Source organism: Colius striatus, chromosome 1 (assembly GCF_028858725.1).
Source record: "Colius striatus isolate bColStr4 chromosome 1, bColStr4.1.hap1, whole genome shotgun sequence".
In the NCBI taxonomy this organism is placed as follows: Eukaryota; Metazoa; Chordata; class Aves; order Coliiformes; family Coliidae; genus Colius; species Colius striatus.
Genome location: NC_084759.1, coordinates 160,294,597 through 160,315,291, shown reverse-complemented (window position 1 = coordinate 160,315,291; position 20,695 = coordinate 160,294,597). Strand labels below are relative to the sequence as shown.

At 41.5% G+C, this 20,695-nt stretch overlaps 1 protein-coding gene and 1 long non-coding RNA gene across 2 annotated transcripts in view; both read right to left on the bottom strand.

The window, feature by feature from the left end:
* Window positions 1-5,129: 5,129 nt before the first annotated feature.
* On the bottom strand, window positions 5,130-8,141 carry BTG1 (BTG anti-proliferation factor 1). The gene is made up of 2 exons (XM_062015813.1): window positions 7,715-8,141; window positions 5,130-6,418 (listed from the first exon to the last, which is right to left on the bottom strand). The coding sequence occupies exons 1-2, from the start codon at window positions 7,860-7,862 to the stop codon at window positions 6,054-6,056; spliced, it is 513 nt and encodes a 170-aa protein (XP_061871797.1). The 5' UTR covers window positions 7,863-8,141; the 3' UTR covers window positions 5,130-6,053.
* A 5,744-nt stretch (window positions 8,142-13,885) lies between these two features.
* Window positions 13,886-20,695, bottom strand: part of LOC133625005 (uncharacterized) — a 163,447-nt gene continuing 156,637 nt past the window's right edge. The window contains exons 5-8 of the long non-coding RNA XR_009818304.1: window positions 18,934-19,075; window positions 18,551-18,649; window positions 15,587-15,704; window positions 13,886-14,568 (exon numbers count right to left, since the gene is read on the bottom strand). This is a non-coding gene — a long non-coding RNA (uncharacterized LOC133625005). The remainder of the gene's footprint in view (window positions 14,569-15,586; window positions 15,705-18,550; window positions 18,650-18,933; window positions 19,076-20,695) is intronic.

Below are 20,695 nucleotides of genomic sequence, written 5' to 3'. Positions count from 1 at the left end.
CAAATAAAACTTGGTTTAAACTTCAATGCATGGAAGGAATGTTGTCTTTCAATATTCTTAAGTACAAGAAACTTATTAATTAACTTATGGCCAGCAGAATTCCAAAGACACCGATTATTGCATGCTCTTAGGTCACAAAAAGCAATAATAATTGGATTTTATAGAACACAGAAGAGCAAGGGCACGCTGTTGGAATTTCTTAATTGCAGCCAACGTCAGCAGATGATACTATCGGTACCAGAAATCTGTCTTTAAGCTGATCTCGGAGTTAGAAGCTTTAGCTCTGTGTTATAGCTCTTTAGATAAGCATTGCTTCTGGAACTCAACTGTGAAAGCTGGACAGCATCCCCAGTCCTGATCCTCTTGCTGGGCATTTCAGACATTGCTGCTCCTTGCATATATTCAAGGTTGCTCCAAGTACTCTGAAGTTCTTTTCCCTTGTATCCTTACAATGCGAACAGATTTGTTTACCATTTTATTCAGTTATATAATCAGCACATAAAACAATCACGCTGAATTTTACAATGCCCCAGAGAAACTGCAAAACTAGAAGCCATTTCCTGACAACTAATAGGTAAAAGCACCAAATGAAGCTACCTCTCTCAAGAAAACTTTAAACAGTTGTTGCAAGCTGTGATGAGATGCTTGAGTCGCTGGTCACAGGAATCACAAGATAAAAACACTTCTCTCTGCAAAAATGTGCTCGACATTCCCTCAGCCTGGGATTTTTCTCATCCTGTATCATTGCAGTCTTATTTCCCTTCCTCGAGTGTTGTCATGGGTCACTTTCACTGGAGCAACCCTCAAACTTGTAGATGTGGCATTTTTCTTGTTTCCCTTAGTTGCGAATCATTTCTCCTTGCCAAGCTTTGCAGTTACACAATTGCAATACTACAAGGGCACATATCTGCTGTCACGCATGTAGCGTTACTGCTTGCATGGATTTCTTCCCAGCAGTTGGAAGGAAATATTCTTCTTGTTTAGACAAAAATATCAAATAGTTAGGAAATAAGAAGTTAGGAAAGGCTGTATATAAGTTTCACGCTTGAGAAACACGAGGGCACGGAAGACTCAGCCACTAAGAAAATTCCACTGGACGTTAGGTTACAATAATTTAGATCTGTTCATTTATGGTAAGTCAGCCATTTTACTGTTGACCTACTTTGCATCAGCAATAATTTGTCACAGTGCATTCTCCAACTGCTACTGAAAGAAAGGTTGAAACCATACATTAAGAGCATAGTGTCGAAGCAACTGATGTTAATTATACCCTGCAATTCCTATGTTGATGAAATTGTCACTGCTAACCATTAATACAGCATTTACTGTCTAAGCCCAGCTTGCTCTACCAACCCTTGAAAGCCAGTGAATTAACATTCTGCTTCACAATGTTCACTTTATGCCACATTGGAATGTAAATCCGAAACATGTAAAAATAACCTCTGCTATTACACCAAGAATGTGTAAATATACATTCCTTTTTAGGAGAGCTATTTATCTCCAGTCTATACATGTTTCACTGTTCAGACTAAAAACAGCTTTAATGTTCTTCAGTCAAGTGGCAGCTTTTGCCAATATAAACTATTTTCCCTAAAAATTATGGCATCAAGTAGAGGAAACTTTGGAAAATCTAGAATGCTACTTGATTTATGGAAACTTGAAAGTAAGCTTTACATAGGTAGACAGAAAAAGAAAAGTAGCTATGTTCCTTCATTTTATTCATTGCTAACCTGCACAATAAGAAGAGGTCATATTCTCCCAGAATAAGTAAACAAGGTTAATTAGAAGGACAACTTATATGGATTTAGTGTTCGTGTTCAGTGACATCTGCTCAATTTAGTGACAAAAATGTTTACAAGCATCAGCATAAATGCATGAACTGGATTCTTTATGGTTTGCACACCAGTAAACTATTTTGTAAGGTCCTACTGCTACACTTACAGTCCTTGCCCCTGATATTAAGTCATCTCTGAAGCTACACTTTTACCCATTTAAATAGAAGGCAACCAAGAGCACACAGGCTGAACAATATTCAGCCTTCACTATTGTCATCAGTAGCTATGACACGAGACAGTACAATTTGATTTTCTGATCCAGGAAGACTCTTTTTAGCCATGAATGAGATTTTGTTATCCTATGAACTGATTCCGTATGAGATACAACAAAAGTAGAAGCCAGTGATGGCATTTTCGCATCAGAAGAGTACTTCCTGTAGGTTATTTCCAATTCTCATATAGACTGATAGAACAAACCAATCATAAGGAAATCCCGTGGCACGATGAGGCATGTCATATAGATCTACCAGAAAATCTCTGCAGAGTCAGCAGGAAAGTAGAAAACTAAAATCAGCATTATCAGTAATTGAATGAAAGCACTCTCATCTCTATTCAGATCTAAGAATGACACCAAGATCTAAGGGAAGAAAAAGATCATGATCTGAATGATTGCTTAAGCCAGATGTACATCTCCAGAATAGGCAGAAAAAAAAAATAAAACAAAACAAACCCACACAACTGCAAAAAGAACCAAAGAACAGAGATTCCTACAGGACACATATAATACAACTCTCTATATAGAGAGGCATCATTACCAAACATGAAATACAGAAGTAAACTTGAGAGTAGGATCTGATACCACACGCAGCACGGTGGGGAAACATGTTGTGAGAAAAAATAAACATTTGCTCACCTAGCATAAACCAGAAGGCAGCTGTACGCTTTATAAAGACATTCACTGACTAGTCAACAATTCTTAGCAAACTAGTCCATCCGTCTAAGAGCTGTAACATTAAAACTGCGTACAGCTGAGCCTGCCCTCATAACACCAACAGAACAACAGGATTATTCAGTGCTTCACAAGAGAAGTCCAACTACTTTAATGTACACTGGGCGAGCAGGTCCTGAATGTGCTCTCTCATCTCTAATATTTGTGTTAAAATAAAAGCCTTGCTGGTTTCATAATGGCACTTTAAACTAAATTCAAAAGTGACAAGCATCGAGCTCAGTGCACTGTTTGTTCTACCTGCACCAAAACATAGGATTGTCAACAGTCTCCTCTTAAATACTCCATTTCTCTCAGGAGTCCTTCCTATGCCCTGCTGCCACAGCATGCTAAGTACTTTCAAAATCAGACAAGGGCACATTGTGTGCATGTTGGGGTATATTTAAATTCCAGCTGGAAGAAATCCCAAAAACTCTGAGGACACAGGTTGTACCAATTACTAGTTACAGCTGCAGTTAAAAATTATGCCATGAATGAAAGCACCCTGCCGTAAAAAGGACTAAAATGTTAACCATCTAAGGGAGCAGGCTCATTCTTGGTTCAGTGCCACAGGCCAGCCTGGCAGATGGAATACTTGCTGCCTCACAAAGCTGTGCTTAACTTATCAGAAAGAAAGTACTGACAGCTGATGCTTTCATAACATGCATAGCTTATTTCAAGGACCAACTAAACAGCTACCCATTCTGATGCTGTTCTTAACATACAGCAGAATAGAGTATAGGCACCACCACAATATACCAAGCAGAGCTCAGTCAGCAGCAAGCTTCATGAAAGTTTAATATAGCTTTACAGGAAGCCAAGCTTAATGTTTTTCTATTTGACTGTACTTAAACAGTCTGCGGACATGTAACGCAACAAAAATGTCTTTGAGTGCTCCTACTGCTTGAATAAATCTTTCACAGACTTAAGTTGAAAGCACCATCTTAAAAGTAGTAGAATTTTTAAGGTACTGAGATGTAACTTTGACTTTACACACAAGTAATACCTGTACTTTAAAGCAAGCTCATTCTACAGCTTTGGTAATAGATCTGTTATTGTCAGATCTAGATACTGGTCAAGCCACTTGCTTCCAAAGCATTTATGCTTCCACCAGCCTATGCCAGTCATAGTAGTGGAGAAACCCTAGCAACACTTTAAAGTACTGCATGTTGACATATGTATGCAGACCACAGTAAATAGTATTTGCAAAACTGAACTGCCAAAACAGTGAGAAAGAAATCATTTTTAAAAGCAAGACAGTTCAGTCTTATGTTTTGCATACATACAGTCAGTTATATACCTACCATTCTATGATTCTATATTACAGCTCAGAGGACAAAAAGATTTGAACTGGAGATACAACATATTACTATCACCACATTGTAAAGGCTCATAGTTGAGCAGGAGCTGCCACAATGCATGGCAAGTCTGAAGCTCCATTCTATCCATAGCTAGCAAATTTACTTGTCATGATTTTTTTTTCTTTCCTTTCAGAGGAACAGCAGCAGCAGTTCTCGTAACTGATGTGACCAAGCTTGGGAGGCCTTTTATTAAACACCCACAGAACAAAGTACACAGGAGATAAGGAACAGAAAGTTCTTGAGTTTTACTCCAGCACTTTAGCAAGCGTAAATAAAGTGGTAAGGAATTTCTCTCAAGTGTAACTAACCCCCGTGCTGTATACATTAGTGTAGTGCTTAAGTGAATCACATCTCCACATCATTCATTAACTCTGAATACACATATAAGTATGGGCTTCTCACTTCGCCTCAACCAACCTTTTTAAGTTTGGGAAAAAAGATCTACATACCTTTTGTTGAATCCCATCTTAATGATTTCTAAAGTGAAAGTCTTGCATCTGAAGAAAGCAAAAGGCGAGCAACCTTTCTGCAGAGTGGTTAACCTGCTCTTAAGGCTAAGGGGTGCTTGCCCCAGAAACTCTTACTGAGCAGGGAATCCATCAAGGAAGAACTGAGAACTTGTGAGCAAGTAGGTCAAAATGGACATTTAGGTTTGCTATATCCTTCATCAGGAAGCCAAGTAAACTTTAATCCTCTGGATTTATTCAAGTCATCTTTGGTGGATGTTATTTCTGTACCTTTTCCTCATATCCTGGAATTATTTGCCCTGGAGTTAATTCCACATTGACTGATTTTAAAACATTTAAAAGTGACATGTACATCATTGTGTTTCCCTAAACTTCCCAGGCATTTATGTACGAGGTCTTCATTAATCCACGTCTGTACCAAGTGTTCCCTAGCATCAGGGTGCCATTGATGTTCTTAAGCCTTTATAGTACCTATTTCATTTCTACTGTGAGACAAAAAAAAAGTTTTAACTGATCCTATGTAATCACGACAAGAGATTAATTAAAATGCCAAGATAGGAAACAATTTATTATAGAGAGAAGAAAAATTTCTCATCCAAAATATAGAAATCTGTACAACTTTGCCACAATCAATATACATGAACTGTACAAATTTACACCAGTTCATAATTTACCAAATAAAAGATGACTAACAAAGTTCACAAAATAGATGGTGGTTTGTGGAAAAGACTTTTACCCAATTAAGAACAAGGAAATTACAAACCAGACCTCCACTTTCTAAAAATAAGAAGTTTACTCAGTCTTAGAAAACTACAAGCTAGCAAATGTACAGATAGCTGGCTGGTGCTAACACCACAGTTCAGACAGTGTCTTTTTATGGTCTTTTTAAAGCCTGTTGCCATGGCAGATTCTGATCACTTGCTACTTTTGAGGCCAATGTAAAGATCTGACCGTTTCCCCAGGTCACACTTACTAGTTTATCTTATGTACATTTATACATATTTGTAAGTGCTAGGTAAAAGTCTGAAAAATAAAATTTCCAGTACTATGGTGTTCATAACAGTAAGTCTTGTTACTGAGCTGCCAAAAATGCTAACAATTAATAAATGTCATAGTGCAAATTTACTCTGCAAGACCTACCGCAGAGAATCACTTTATAAATACAGATTGGGGTTGAAAATTGGTGTAGAAATTAAGCAAGATGTCTTGAAGAAACTGACCCTTCCTAGATCTTCTTCACTCCCTAGCAAGTTGCAATCATTTTGACTCACAGGCTATTAAATCAATGAAAGGTACTGTCCAAACTATGGCACTGCCACTTTAAAAGTACACCACTCTAACGTGTGCCAGATCTTCACAGCTGTGACATGGTTTAAATTCCATAATCCATCCCCAGAGGTGCCCACCCAAAGTAAAAACCAAATTTATCCATCCATTTAAAGATGATCCATCCACAGACTATATCTTAACCCGATACAGTCATCATATTGTAGCTTTTGGAAGGGCTAGTTCTGCCCAAGAGAAGTTCCTCCTTACAGCTTATTCTGCTGTCTACCATCTGCATGTTGGTGTTATTTTGGCTACCTCCTGCTGGTGCAGCTTCATACAGCACACAGATTGAGCCATCCTCTCCAATGCGATAGGACACTTCATACGGGTCAACCCATAGAGTGAGTTCGCTGGGAAGAAGCTGGAACAGTTCCTGACTGCTCAATCCAATCCGCTGTGCTGCCTGTCCAATCAGAGGATCCATTTTATGGTTGATCCGGATACATCGGTAACCTGATCCCTTGCATGGCTTTTCTGGGAACCAGTGGTGTTTATAATGTTCTACAAAATAAAATTGAAAAAAAAATAATAAAAAATATTATCCTCCTTAATTCTGTGTTCAAAAAAAGAGGGATAGTGATCATCATTCTCTTGCAAATTTCACACCCAAAACGTTGAAAAGGTGATTATTTGAGCATCGAGCGACCTGAGAAATCATGATAGCCTTTATTTTCACTGATGATTTATGTAAGTCCAGTGTCCCTTCCGAAGCGCTCAAGTACAAAGTTACTGTTTTGTGCTACCGTACACAGAGAATGACATTTGCCATCTGAAAGGAGTGAAATGCAACTTGCTGGCATTCACAGAAACAAATATAAAAACACAGAAGTGATTACCTATGTAGCAAAAAAAAAAAAAAAAGAAGATGGCTTCAACACTCCACGAACCCAGAAGAAAAAGAATAAAGACACCTTTCCAGCATCCTCCTGAGATCACACCCATGCTTGGCTCCTCAAGCTCTAAGTTAGAATACCCAAAAATAACTAGGGAAGGAGCTGGGCAGCATTTACTGACTGACTCAAGCTGTATTTCGCCACTGCTCTTCCCAGCCTGTTTTCCAGAGGGAGATACCAATGACTTCACTTACCTTGTGAGTTCTATCCCACACCCAAAACCCTATCGGTCTGAGGCTACTTGTAGACACTAACAAGCACTGTGGGACACGGGCTCGGGATTACAAAACCCATTGAGGCAGGAACGAAGCCCAGGGTATTTGCCCCAACTGGGGTTGTTGGATGGCTATGAGATGTTTCCAGAAAAAAAGGTAACTGAGATTCATCGTCCACCGCTGAATTTGACTCCACTTTTTATAGCCATTTCGGAGCGTTTATCCTTTGGGAAACGGGGTGGTTTGAGCCCTTGGAGCTGAGCCCAAGTCCCGGCTGTTCGGATAGCTTTGTCTACGGAGCCGAGGAGCGGGGCGGGGGAGACAGACTGCCTGCGCGACGCCTGAGCCCCTTTTGTTTACAGCGCGCTCCCGTCGCCCTCACCCGCCAGGTGCCAGCTCGGCACAGGGGGGGTCCCCGTGAGCGGCAAGCCGCTGTGTGAAGCTGCGCGAAGCCCCGCTCGCCCCCGCATCTGCCCCGCGGCGACTCCAGCCCCTCGGAGAGGCCGCTCTCCCACTTCCTTCCCTCCCGCCTCCGTCCGCCCGCCCGCGAGGCGCGGCGCTGCCGCCGCCGCCGGAGGTGTCGCCCGCAGCCTCATCGGGCCGGGCAGGCGGCCCCGCGGCGGAGCGGGCAGCGCGGCCTCCAGGCCGCAGGCGGGGAGCGGCTCTCGCCGCGCCCGCGCCGCCCTCACCTGCCAGCAGCTCCTGCAGGCTCTGGCTGAAGGTCTGCAGCTGCCGCTCGTTCATCAGCCCCTTGGTCCGCAAGAACTTGGAGATGAAGCCCACGGCCGCGGCGATCTCGCGTATCATGCTGGCCCGGGTGTACAGGGCGGGATGCATGGAGGCGGCGGCGGGCGGCAGCCAGCTCTCCGGGGCGGCCGGCGCTGGCTCGGGACAGGACGGGGCGCGGGGCGAGCGGCGCGGTGCGGGACGGGTACGGGGGTGGCGCGGCTCTAACTAGGAGAAGAACGGGCGGCAGAGCCCAGATCACATCCCGGGGGCGGCAGCCTCCGCCTCCTCTTCCTGCGGCAGGGGGGCGGCGGCAGCAGCGGCGGCCGCGGCAGCGCACCCCGCATCTCCTGCTGCGAGGGGCGAAGGGAGCTACCCCCTGTCCGCCGCCTCTTATAGCCGCCGGCGGCCGGAAGCGGCGTCACGGCGCCGGGGGCGCGCCGCCGCCAATCCAGCGATCGCACCATCGTGACGGCCACGGCGGGGCGGGGCGGGGCGGAGTGGGTGACGTAATCGATTGTAAACAAATAGAGCCGGGGCGCGCGGGGGGTTGTGCGGGGTCCGGCGGGGTCGCGCCTGCCAAGGGCCGCGCGAAAAGGGCCTGTGCGGGGCGGCCGCGCGCGGGTTGTGCGCGGGGCAGAGCCGGGCCGCAGCCGGGCCGCAGCCGGGCCGCGCGGCTTTGCGCGGGGTGCGTAGCCAGGCGAGGCTGCCGTGTCCCGTGGGCGCGGCGGCCGTGCGCTGTATCTGGGGAGAGTAGAGCCACGTCAGCGGCGGGGGTGGGGGGAAGGGACGCGGGAGCGCGCAGCGGCGCAACTTCTCTTTCTGTTGTGTTTTGCCTGCGACGGCCCCGGTCGGCAGCCGGCGGCTGGCTCGTCCGCTCACGGGGACATGTTCGTACGTGTCCTCCCATGCAGAGCCAGCTGCGGCAGGGCTGCTCGGAGATCTGTAGCTAGTTCTATCCATAGCCACCGGAGCCGACGGGGCTTTTCCTCACTTTGCTTTCCCGCTGAGCCCCAGGGGTGCCCCGGTGTGCCGAGCGTGGCTTCATCCTAACGTCTGTTTACCGTGGCCTTAAGCCCCTTTCACGTGAAAGTGTCCGTGCAGGGGCCTCCCTGCAGAGCTAAAGCCCTGCCTCAGGGCAGCTGGTGGCCCACCAAGCCCTTGGGCACAAGCAAAGTGAACACACACTAGTCAGCAGGGGAAACATCTCGAAGGCCACTGGCCAAAGCTCAGCTCAAGTTCTTTGAGGACACCACAGAAATACAACTTTAGCCTTCCACACTCCTCATGCACCCTGCTCAATGGTGTAGTCTGCCTTTGCAATTATCCCAGCTTTTCATAGAATCATAGAATGGTAGGATTGGATGGGACCTTTAGAGATCATCTAGTCCAGCCTGCTTTTCTGTTGCTTATTTTAATAGCAGAAAAACCCTGGCTGCAAGAGGGGACTGATTTATATTACTCAGCTAGCCACAGCCAAGAGAGTGTAAAGCTGCAAACTGCCTGATGCTGTGTCCTTTTTGCTAAACCAAAGGGGAGGTAGAAGCAGCAAGATTAAATCCTTTTTTCTTCTTTTTTTGGGGAGATTTTTTTTGTTTGTTTTGTTTGTTAAAAACACAAAGTGCAGCTGCTTTGATAGAGAACTCATTCTTCCCCTAGGGTATATGCCCTGCCCCTATGCAAAGCTGCAAATGAAATACTGCCTGATATTTACATGTACAGTTCTTCCACTCAAAGATCTGAAATCAGGCTAATAAAGACAGAATAATAACATGTAATTAAATTCTAGGGTTTCTTCTTCAGTAAAAATAATTCAGTAATGAAATATATAAAAACATGCATGTGAAATAATTTTAATAAAAGATGAAAGTGCACCATTTTTTCTTGCCTGGTATTAGAGATGTACCTGAATAGCACTTTTGGTCTTATTTGCACTCAGGATCTAATCTATCTTAGACTCTCAGCCTCAAGAGACTCTCTCTTTTAACTCTCTATACACAAGGGAGATCTGCAAAATGCCTTCAAAAGATAATCCTGAGAGCTTAAACTCACAGCTTTACTGCATACCGAAAACATCGGTGTTTCAGAGCACAATCTCTTCTATTTTCCCATCACTAACCTCCGAGTATAACATTAGTGATCAGTCTCTCTGTCCTGTGAGAAGGGAGGAGCTGCCAACCTGGCCTCTTCTCTTGCTGTTCCATCGGTGCCAGCCGTCCTTCCTGTCAGTGCTTCTGCAGCATATGAGGTACATCCAGAGCTGCCATTTCTGCTCTGTTCTTAGGTAGGAATTTGCTGTTCCCTTTCAAACCTCAAAGCAATGGATGCTTCTTTCCCACTTGACAACAAGGTCCATCATCCTACTGGAAAATATTACTTCTCCTCACAAAGCTGTTCCCAGAGCATCACAATGACTACTGGAAATGTTTCAACAAAAATGAGAATGTTCGCTACCTTTGCTTGGACCTGAGATTTATCTGGACCAGTTTCTTATCTCTTCTACTTAGTTCCAGACAGGATCAAATACTCAGAAGGAGTTTTAGGAACTCGCAAGTAGATGAGTGGTCTTATATAGTAGCATCCCAAAGCATGAAGCCTAAAAAGCTCTCCCCAGCTTGCTACAGCAGTAACTGCTATGGAAAGCAAAGCTGTCCAGATTTTGATCATGCCACTTGAATTACACTTTTATGAACATAATGTGGCAGTACGCATCTCACACGACAATCTACATGACAGGAAGAAGTTACAAAGTTTTAAAAATGTCTTTCTTTTTTAAAAAAACTTGCTAAACCATCAAAGGGTTTACCTCAAATCTCCTGCAAAGTAAATACATTCAGAGCACTTCAGCAATCAGTTACAGCAGTAACTGATTCAGTTTATAACTTTCAGTTACAGCATGTATAAGGAGGGTCTTGTCTGTGAAAAGGGTAAATGATGCATACAGATGCAGTCTGATAGTGAGGAATGAACTGCTTTGGTGTTCTTACTGTGCAGCCTGCAAGCAGTTCGAGTGTAGCTTTGAGGCCAAGGCTCTGTAAAATGCCTTCCAGCAGGACCTCATCCCTGGCTGTGGGAGGAAACAAGGTAACAGGAGCTGCTGATGCAGAGAACCATCTTGTTTTCCCAGTCCAGGCAAGTCTGCCTCCATCTCAGTGCTATGGTGGGATAAGCAAAGGAGCTGCTGCCATTTCCCACCTGGGAAATGCTCCTAAAGAGCCTCATCCTTAAAGTATGCAGGCTCTTAGCAATGATGAAGACATTGGCATACAGCTCACAGAATCAGGGAAAATCAACTGTCCTTGATAGGACTTCAGTGGAGAACATCAGAGAAGCTGGCCAAACCTTTGCCTGTACGTGGTTTGTGCCTTAGCTTCCTGCCAGTATGTCAGCATGTTTTGCTGATCTGTTGTTTTGCTCTGAACTTCTTTGACACTTGTACACTTGGGGATATATAAAGTGGTTCTTTCTTTGCCTGGCCAGGCCCCAGCTTTCTAGTCCTGCCTCTGCAGCTCCAGACACTGAGGAGGCAGTTTGCCTGGTCAACAGTGCAAGAAACTCTCTGATACCTTAACGGCAAGATGTTGAAGAAGATAAAGGTAAACATTTAACAACAGCGATATTCAGCCCATTTGATACTTTAAATGAAGCAGAGACCTTGGGGAGAAAAAATAAAGAAAAAGATTATGTGATCATATAATTAAAGACTGGATCATAATGCATATGCACAGAAGGGTTGAATTAAGGTTGTACTGGAAACCCAGCTTCTGATATTTCCTAACTGTTAAGCAATACAATGTAACCTTTACAACATTTCTTTCATGTTGCTTTGGCAAGGAACTGTTTCTCACCATTGCTTTGGAGAGAGCTTAACACTTTGTGAGTGCTGTCATAATGGAAATAAGTAATAGAATACAGCTACTTTTATCTGTGCTACACACACACACCCCCTGCAACTATTGCAACATGCTCTTTTCCCAGCTTTTTTCTAAAGGAAGCTGCTGAACATTCATTGTAGTAAGTGGGAAGATTCAAGAGTTCAAAGGAGAAGAGTTAAAATTATTTGATTTTTTTAAAAATTGTTCTGGTCCTAGAGTCTGAATTAATATGTATTTGTTCATGGAAATAACTACACTACATGTACAGCATGGAGATTTGTTTCTTTGTGTTAATTTTCCTGTTTGGAAAATTATTCCTGACAGAAGAAGGAAATGCAAGAAAGTTTGAAGGTGTTATATGTTTTTATGTTGTATCTTGCCTTTCAGTGTAGAAAACTGTTAGGTCTGTTCTCTTCCTATTCAAGTTGATTCTATCTATGGTTTTGCACTGTTTGGCATTGACTTAATAAAGAAACAGCTGTTGACAAATAATTGATATTTGTTGCCAAGAAGTTGTGTATGTGCCTTAAATTGGCATAAGCTTTTTCTCACCTGTTAGCTGAACAGTACTACTTCTGATACATAAAGTACAACAATCCATTCTATGTATAGTTTATTTTTAGTGTGGTTTGGTGTTATTAAAATGCCACATTATTTTTGTTATTTAGCAAGAATTTGAAAGCTTATAGAAAAAGGTTGTTTCTTTATCTTTGCTTCTGCAGAGGAAAGCTTGCCATGGGATGCATAACATTTGTTAATATTTTTGCTCTCTTTAGTCTTTGCTCTGAATACATAGTTACAGCTATAGAGATATAAAGTTGCTAATCCAGAAGGCAGGTGTAACCCTGTCTGTAGTCTGCATGTCCATGCTGCTCCACACAAGACCCCATGGCTGTTATGAGTTCCCACCTTGTTCTGCAAAGTTTTCAAGGAGGCACCCCTCAAACTACAGTGGTGATACTGAAGTCCTTCTTAGAAAGACTTCAACTCCATGGCTTGGATTAAGATGGAGACAGAAGCAGTTACCCCTCCTTTCTGCAGGGTGAATGCCCTGAGATGCCTGTTAAGGGGTATGTTGGGCCAAAGTGTTTTTTTCCCTGAAGCCCTGAGAGCAGGGTGTCATTCATATTGTGTTGCTACAAGACATGTTTGGGCTTAGGCTTGGGCTCAGACCTGTTGTCAGAAATGTCTTGTGAATCCAGCCCATTTGTAAAGCAGGACTGTGCAATGAGGCAGAGATAAGGGGTCTTCAGCTCGGATTGTAAGCCTTTCTCTCAACACAGAATTATGACATTGAAAGTAACCACAGTGTGGTAACAATCAGTGTTTTATCCTGAAAAAGTGTGGGGGTGAAGTTGCATATTCTTCCAAAATGGAGAAGCCTTTATTTTGAAAGCATAAGATCGACTGGTATGAGTCAGAGAAAGGGCAAAAGTCTGATTTGTGACCACAGTGGGAATCCCCCTTCAACATGCCAATGTGCACACATGCGCAAACACACTCTGTCTCTGCATTTGTAGATTGGTCTATCAAGCAATGAATTCCTCAAACCATTTCTCGCACAAGTAGAGTCCTGTCTAATCAGCTAGGACAAACCCTACAAGGCACAGTTGCATTTTGCAGTCCAGAAATAGTCTAACAAACATCTCTGCCACTGCAGGAAGCTTGAGAGGGGATGGAAAGACTCAGAGGAGCAAGAGGAAGCTGTCAGCATTGGTTATAGTTATGACACATTCTACAAAACTAAATTCACAAAACCAACTCATGACATCCTAAAATGGCAAAGCTCTGCTGTACTTACTCTGTACAGGAGCAGGCATATTCTGTGGGGGGTAAGTTTGATTTCAAAGGGAGTATTCACAGAAAAGTTATTCCTTGTGGTGTGAGCCTCAGGTGACAGAAACAAAAATCTGGCCAGGACAGATTCAACAGAAGGCTTTTCCTATGCTGTTACTTTGATTTCAGCAAACAACATGTGACAGCATGCATGTGAAGCAGATAAAAAGCAAATTCAGAAAACAGTATTCTGTTTTTGTCATAAAGATAATTTTTTTTTCCAAGTAGGATGGTAGGAGGTGTGGCAGCACACAAGGTGCTTGTTTTTAACAAAGCAATTATGATTTGGATCCATTAACAACAAAAAAATTAAGACAATAGAAGAAGATTATTTATAAGCTTGTCAATAGAGAGCACCTCACAACACAGAGTTACATGTAACCATTATTACACATCCATTTTTTCATCTATATGCACTTATGAATAAAACAGGAGAGAATAATATAGATGAGCTAAACAATCAGACCTCGCAATCCTGCATGAGAAAGTCATTAACAATACTATTAAAGTGAAAGGAGCTTTTAAGTGAAAAGAATAATTTAACCATTTGTTGTCGTGCTCTGCAATTTAATTATGTCATTTCAAATTTGGAATGTTACCTCTTCTGTGGTTTTTCATAGTGCAGTTAGGATGGAAGGGATGATAAAGAGGTTTATAGTTCTCTGCTTCATTAAGTTCTCTTTTCTGGCATGTGGTAGAGCTTTAGGAACGCTTGAAATCATTTCAGAGCTCCCTTATCCATAGTGGCTGTATATGCGCTCTTGCACTGACTAGTGACTCCCGGAACAGCTTGTGTTGGTTGGCATAGGGCTCTTCCTTCTGCCATGTTCAAACAGAAAGAGAACCAACAGAGAACCAACCTGAAAGAAGAAGCATGTCCAGACACCCACTTAGGCATTTCAAGGATTCTTCATGATGTTGAAGAAGCTTAAAGAAGCAGAGGGAGGCCTAATATTTAGTTCCATGTTTAAGCCCACATTAAGTGGTATTCTTGAAGGGTTGATTTCTAGGTTCCCAAAGCAGCAGCATCACTCTCAGTGGGGATCACCGCAATTATAACTAGTGTTCTGAGCTCCACCAACAGTTGGTTTCTTCTGGTGTTTATGCTAGTATTGAGGAAGCATGAAATCAGTAGCAGGGAAACAAAACAACAGCTAGAACAAGCTTAACAACTACTGTGTTAAGTTCAACAAAAATTGTAAAGGATAATCATCTGGCCTTCTACATAATGCTTGTCGATATAATAGGCATCTAAACATCTGAACCATCTAAACACATCTGAGCATATTTTTAAAAAGATATTTCCAGAGCAGAACTCTCTGCAGTGCAGAATCCATCAGCCTAACTATATTAGCCAAAACACAGGAATTTTCATGATAAATTTATAGCAACATTTTCTGTCTGATAGACTTAAAACTATGACTGTCTACACATTTAGGTGCAAATTTCATTAAAATAAAGTTTTTAAGAAACCAATATGTTAGTCCTGCAACTATTAGTTTTTACTTAATATTTGCAGCTTATGTACTTTATGATGTAGATTAAAAAAATCTAAACAGATTTTTTTAAAAACCTTTATAATATCTGAGATAAAACCCCTTTCATTTACTTTCAAATTATGTCATAAACAATTGCTTAGCAGCTTTATTTAGGCTTGTGATTTGGAAACTAGATAGACTTTCAAATGGATGTATCTTTTGGATCAGTTATTAAGTGCTAACTCCAAACCCTTAGCAATGGAGAGAATGTAATGGTAACACTGCAGATTTTAGGCTAGGCCTGCACAGACTACAAAGGAAATGATTGCCCATGATTCACTTAAGACTGAAGAAACAGTGAACCGGTGAGTTAATATTGTAGGTAGACGTACACACCTGCCTCAACAAACTCCTAACATCCCTCTGCCAAAGCTGGACATGATATTTTTGGTTATAAATCAGGTGCTTTTGCATGTTTTGCTCAGTTCAGGGTCTGGCTTTGGAGGACAAATGATTTCAGATTAGTTGCTCTTTAATTCTTTTGTTGTGGTCTATCATATCTAAATCCTGCATCAATGCAATGAATACAATGTTGTAAGAACAGCCACTTTTTTTTTCCCCCCCATTTTTCCTAGTCAACACTTACCACAACTTATTCTCTTTCCCATTGTCATTTGTAGTCATTGGTAGCTTTTTCTTCTCCTTGCAATGGTATTAACTCAGGCATTTTAATCAGTCTCAGACAGACATTTAGCATGTAGATTCTCGGGAAAAAATTAATGTCATTAGTTCTCAAGGACAGATTTGGCAGACTGAGGGAACATCATATGGAGAGTCAGTATATTACCTTACTTTGAGTACTGATAGATTTTCTGGATAATAAGGTGGAAAACGATATTTAACAATCACAGGTGCACATTTCTTACCACAGTTCTTATGTTGTTTATGTAGCTGTATATATATATATTGCCATTCAACTACATTTATGTGCGAACACTTCAAACATGCTTGTGTGAAAATGTAGTCATTCATCCCCTTAATGGGATTGTATCGTATGTTGCATGCATAAAATTAATCTGTTTGGCCAGCTCTCATGCAACTCAAGGTCTTTCCCCAGAAGCAATGAACAAACCTGGACACTCAGTAACTTACTTTACTAAATTCACTCATGTGGGTAATCTCCCTGACTTTGATGAGATTATCCATATAATTGCAAATGAACAGCATCATGATTTTTGTGGCATGTAACCCCAGACTTTGTCTCTCCGAGCTCTCACCTCATGCTTTTTCTCCTTTCTGAGAGATGTACCATAAACTGAGGAACATGCTTTATCCTATATTGTTATAAATTGACAATTCTCACTAAAAAAAAAGAAAAAAGAAAGGAACAGAAATCTGGGGTTTTAATGGCACTATTTTCATGTAATACAAAAGCTATCTGACAATTAATACAAATGTCTTATGTGAGCATGCTGGAAAAGGGGAGTGGGATGGGGAGTGGAGATGGGCTTGATACAAGCAGAGGCAGTAGTCTACCTTTATCTCACCAAAAAAAAGGATTTTTTCCCCCATTGTTTTTAAAGAATATCAGAAAAGACTAGCTAAAACAGAAACAAAAACCTTGACAGTAGAAATATACACTTCTGTAAAATTAGACCACTAGTCCTGATTTAGATTAGCCAGATGTCTCAAACAGGCCTGCGATGAAAAATGAGAACAACACAGCTTTTTCTTTTTTTTAAAAAAACAAGACATTTAGCATTTGTGAATCTAAAAAAGCACAGTCATATAATCTAAGTCTTTTTTTCTTCTGCTTCCAACACCACCTTTAGTGACCATTTTCTCCCCTTGTGTTTGTCTCTGATGCTTTTCCAGAGACAGAGGAACAAAAAGCTGCTTGATATCCCTGTTACAATAGACGGGAGATGTGCCTGGCTGTGTGGGAGGAGGAGCTGCTCGATTCTTCCATGTAGTGCTGGGTACACATGCTTAGAGCAGCATTAAGTGTTCCTGGGAGCAGAGAACAGAGTGTTCCAGCAGGCTCTAACATACAGGCAAAGATAGAAAGCCATTTTCTTCACAAGTACGCAATGCATTAGTACAAGATTCCAAGCTCGCAGAGGATGAACCTACTGTTTCAGAAATTTTTCTTTCCTTTTCTTTTTCACATCTCAATTAATTTTAAAAATGTTTAAGAGGACTCAGATTCTTTTCAAATATAGTATCTTTTAAAATCCACTGCTTTATGAAAGCTTGTTTATAAAAAATTACTTATAAAATATAAGTCACATACAACACCTCTTAGAGTTCTGCATAAAATGTCTTTGCAGCAACATTTTCTTCCCTTTGGGTTTTTGTGCCCCACAACTCATCTAGCAGTCAGTGGAGAGGGAAGAACTAAAAATTCATATGAGATAACAAGGGAGAAGGGACAGCTAAAGCCATGCACATCTACAGTGTGGACGAATAACATGGTGCTGTGTTCTGCTGTAAGCAGGTGGAGTCTCACCAGCTGTCTGAGCCCTGTTCTAATGACACATCATTGCAGCCAGCTCAGGCCCCGAAACTGCACTACTTCATATCAAGAAACCAACATGTTCAAAGCCAAGGCAAGGAACGTCTGTAATGCATTCCTTTCCTCAGTGTAGACATGCCTTCATTGTTTCCACTAAATTTTGTTACCCTGGAGCTGTAGGGTATTTCCTGCAGAGTCATCTCCTCCCACCAGCTCAGAGCTTCAGTCACATCTAACCAGGCACCACAGTTTCAGTAGAGCCATGCCAGAGCTGGTTCTGCCAGCAACCCAACACTTCTGTTTCACATAAAATTAAAATAAATAAATAAATAAAAAGCAACAACAACAACAAAAAAGGCACCACTTTTTACATACCTCCCCAGAAAAATCCAGATCTATTCAAAGCTGCCTCCAAGTATGGATGCATATCTCCTGGATTTTCTATCACAATATGGAGAAATTACTAGGGATATCCAGGAGGGATCATAAGAGAGCTCCTTCAGTTGCTACAGTCCTAGAGAAAATTACCTGGTTTGTACCAAAGGCAAATTCACCGTTTTATATAAAGATGCCTGATATTTTCTGAAGACTGGTCATCTCTTTCTTTCTTAAGGTAGTGGAATGTACAGTAAGAAACAGTAATTGAAACCTGGATTTTTCATTTACATATTTTAAATTGCTAGACTGCTGCAGCAACTTCAACAGAAAACAGTCTTAGAATGATGAACCAATCCTTACTTCCTTGTTTTGTTGATTTAACCTCAACATTTCAGCCAATGGCCTAATGTATAACAAATACAAACTTTAGTTGCTCAAGATTTGAAAAGAAGGGTAGTTACAACCCTCAGACTAATACAACAGCTGTGAGGGCTTAATACTTTGATGAGCTTTGGTGATGTGAAGAATTCCACCTTCTTGGGGTGCAGATGGAAATTTCACCTTTTGCCACCTCACAGTGTATTTGACAACTGTGTATATCATTTAATCTTTAACAATCACAAATCACCCTGACTCTGTGTTTGCAAATTCCAGAGGCTTGCTTTACTTTCCCCACTCCAGCTGTAAAGCAGTTACATTTACCACAGAAATACTTACATCATCAGTGGAGGTTTTAGAACAAAGACAATTGCAGTTTTACTATTCCTGATAAAGGTGAACACCCTCCTTCATGAAAATAGAGACATAAAAGATTACCTGTAGTAAATAAAGGTATAGATGGTCATATAAAAATGCAATAGTGTTGCTCATTAACTCCAGAGACTGGAGAGCAAGCAGATGTTTAATGGAGGGTGGAGGAGAATTTTACATGCACTCATTTTTGAAGCAAATTAAACAAAGGCAGTGGAATATTTTTGTTTTATAACTTCCATGAGTCCTTTCCAAGTATTTTTATAGGTATCATTACTAACTTCTTCATTGATTGTATATCAATTTCATTAACTCCTTGAAAAGAAGGTGACCAGCCTGTTTATACATACCTTCCTGTTCTGGAAGCATAAGGTCAATGCATTATTGTGCACTGCTGTCAACTGTTGGCTGATGCATACACTTCCCAAATTCCAACAGGCTTTCTTCTGTCAGAATAGTTTTATTCTGTTAGAATAGTTTTACTGTGGACTTCTGTGGAAAGGGGATAAGATTTTACAATATTTTATGCCATGATGGATGATTTAAAAGCGTTTCCTTTAAAATTTAGCAAGCCAGTTTTCCTTCACCTGACTTTTGACCTGTCAACCGATATTCACACTTGTTTTTCTCAGCTAACAAAGCATTGAAATGTTGGGAAATAAATGAGTTCATTCTTCCAATAGAAGAGTATGAGATCAGACATTGGGGAGAGTCCAGAGGATGTTTTTAGGAACTGTATCTTCTCAGTAGCCCTTTAGCATTTAGCTCTAAGTTCTAGGACTGGAATATTGTGGTTACCCCATGCACAGGTCAAATGGGTTTAAAAGTTATCAAAATTGTTGCAGTACTGAAGGGTTACTTGAAAGGGAGTTAGGCATATACATTATTGGAAGACCACTTATTTTTATTTCTAAGACAGCTAAATGAAGTGTTTATTTGCAAATCAAACAACAGAAACATCAGTGAAATTCATAATAAACTAAACATGAGCCAGCAATGTGCCCTCATGGCCAAGACAGCCAATGGCATCCAGGGATGCATCAAGAAGAGTGTCCAGCAGGTAAAGGAAGGTTCTCCTCCCCCTCTACTCTGACCTAGTGAGGCCTCATCTGGAGTACTGTGTCCAGTTCTGGGCTCCCCAGCTCAAGAGGGACAGGGAAGTGCTGGAGAGAGTCCAGCACAGGGCCACCAAGATGATCAGGGGACTGGAACATCTTTCTTATGGGGAAAGGCTGCAGGATCTTGGGCTGTTAAGCCTGGAGGAGACTGAGGAGGGACCTCATTAACACTTATCAGTATTTGAAAGGAGTATGTCAAAGGAATGGAGCAATACTTTTTTGTATAGTGTCCAGTGATAGGACGAGGGGTATTAGACAAATGCTGGAACACAAAAAATTCCACTTAAACTTAAGGAAAAATTTCTTTACTGTTCAGGTGAAGGAGCCCTGGCACAGGCTGCCCAGGGAGATTGTGGAGTGTCCTTCTCTGGAGGCTTTCAAAACCCACCTGGACATGTTCCTGTGTGACCTGACCTAGGTGGACCTGCTTGAGCAAGGGGAGTTGGATTAGATGGTCTCTAGAGGTCCCTTCCAACCCCTACAATTCTGTGATTTATTCATTTGCTAATTTGAACTATTTGAACCCCTCTACAAATAGTAAAAGAACTAAACCACTTTTTTTTTTTTCTAACTGATGACAGAATAGTTAAAGTTTGGATTGGCATAACCAAGAAATATTACATTGCAAAAATGGGTAGATTGTCACATGGATTATAACACTGATGAAATGCAGTTTAACAGCCACTTTCCTCAGCAAGTTATTCACAAAGTAGATGCAAATCTGGAATTAAAGAAGTTTGGAAATGCTTTCAGTTAGCAGAGTTTAAAGTTTTACTATTAAATTGAGACAATTCTATTAACACAAATAAAGTTCTACTCTGTAAAACTAATAAATCCATTTCTACTTTGTTTCATACGCACAGGTACTACTTTGGTGATCAAATAGGTCCCCTGAGAAAAATCCAAACAAATAATTGTAAACACATTTCAAGTTGTCAGAACAGAAAGCAATGACAATGTATAACTGCAAGTAATGAAGCATTTCAAATTTATT

What these genes read in the sequence shown, in the direction of transcription:
- BTG1 (XM_062015813.1), bottom strand. Translation starts at nt 7,862, where the DNA reads ATGCATCCCGCCCTGTACACCCGGGCCAGCATGATACGCGAGATCGCC. An exon ending in CCTGCAGGAGCTGCTGGCAG is followed by an intron (nt 6,419 to 7,714) that starts GTGAGGGCGGCG and finishes TTTATTTTGTAG; the next exon opens with AACATTATAAACACCACTGG.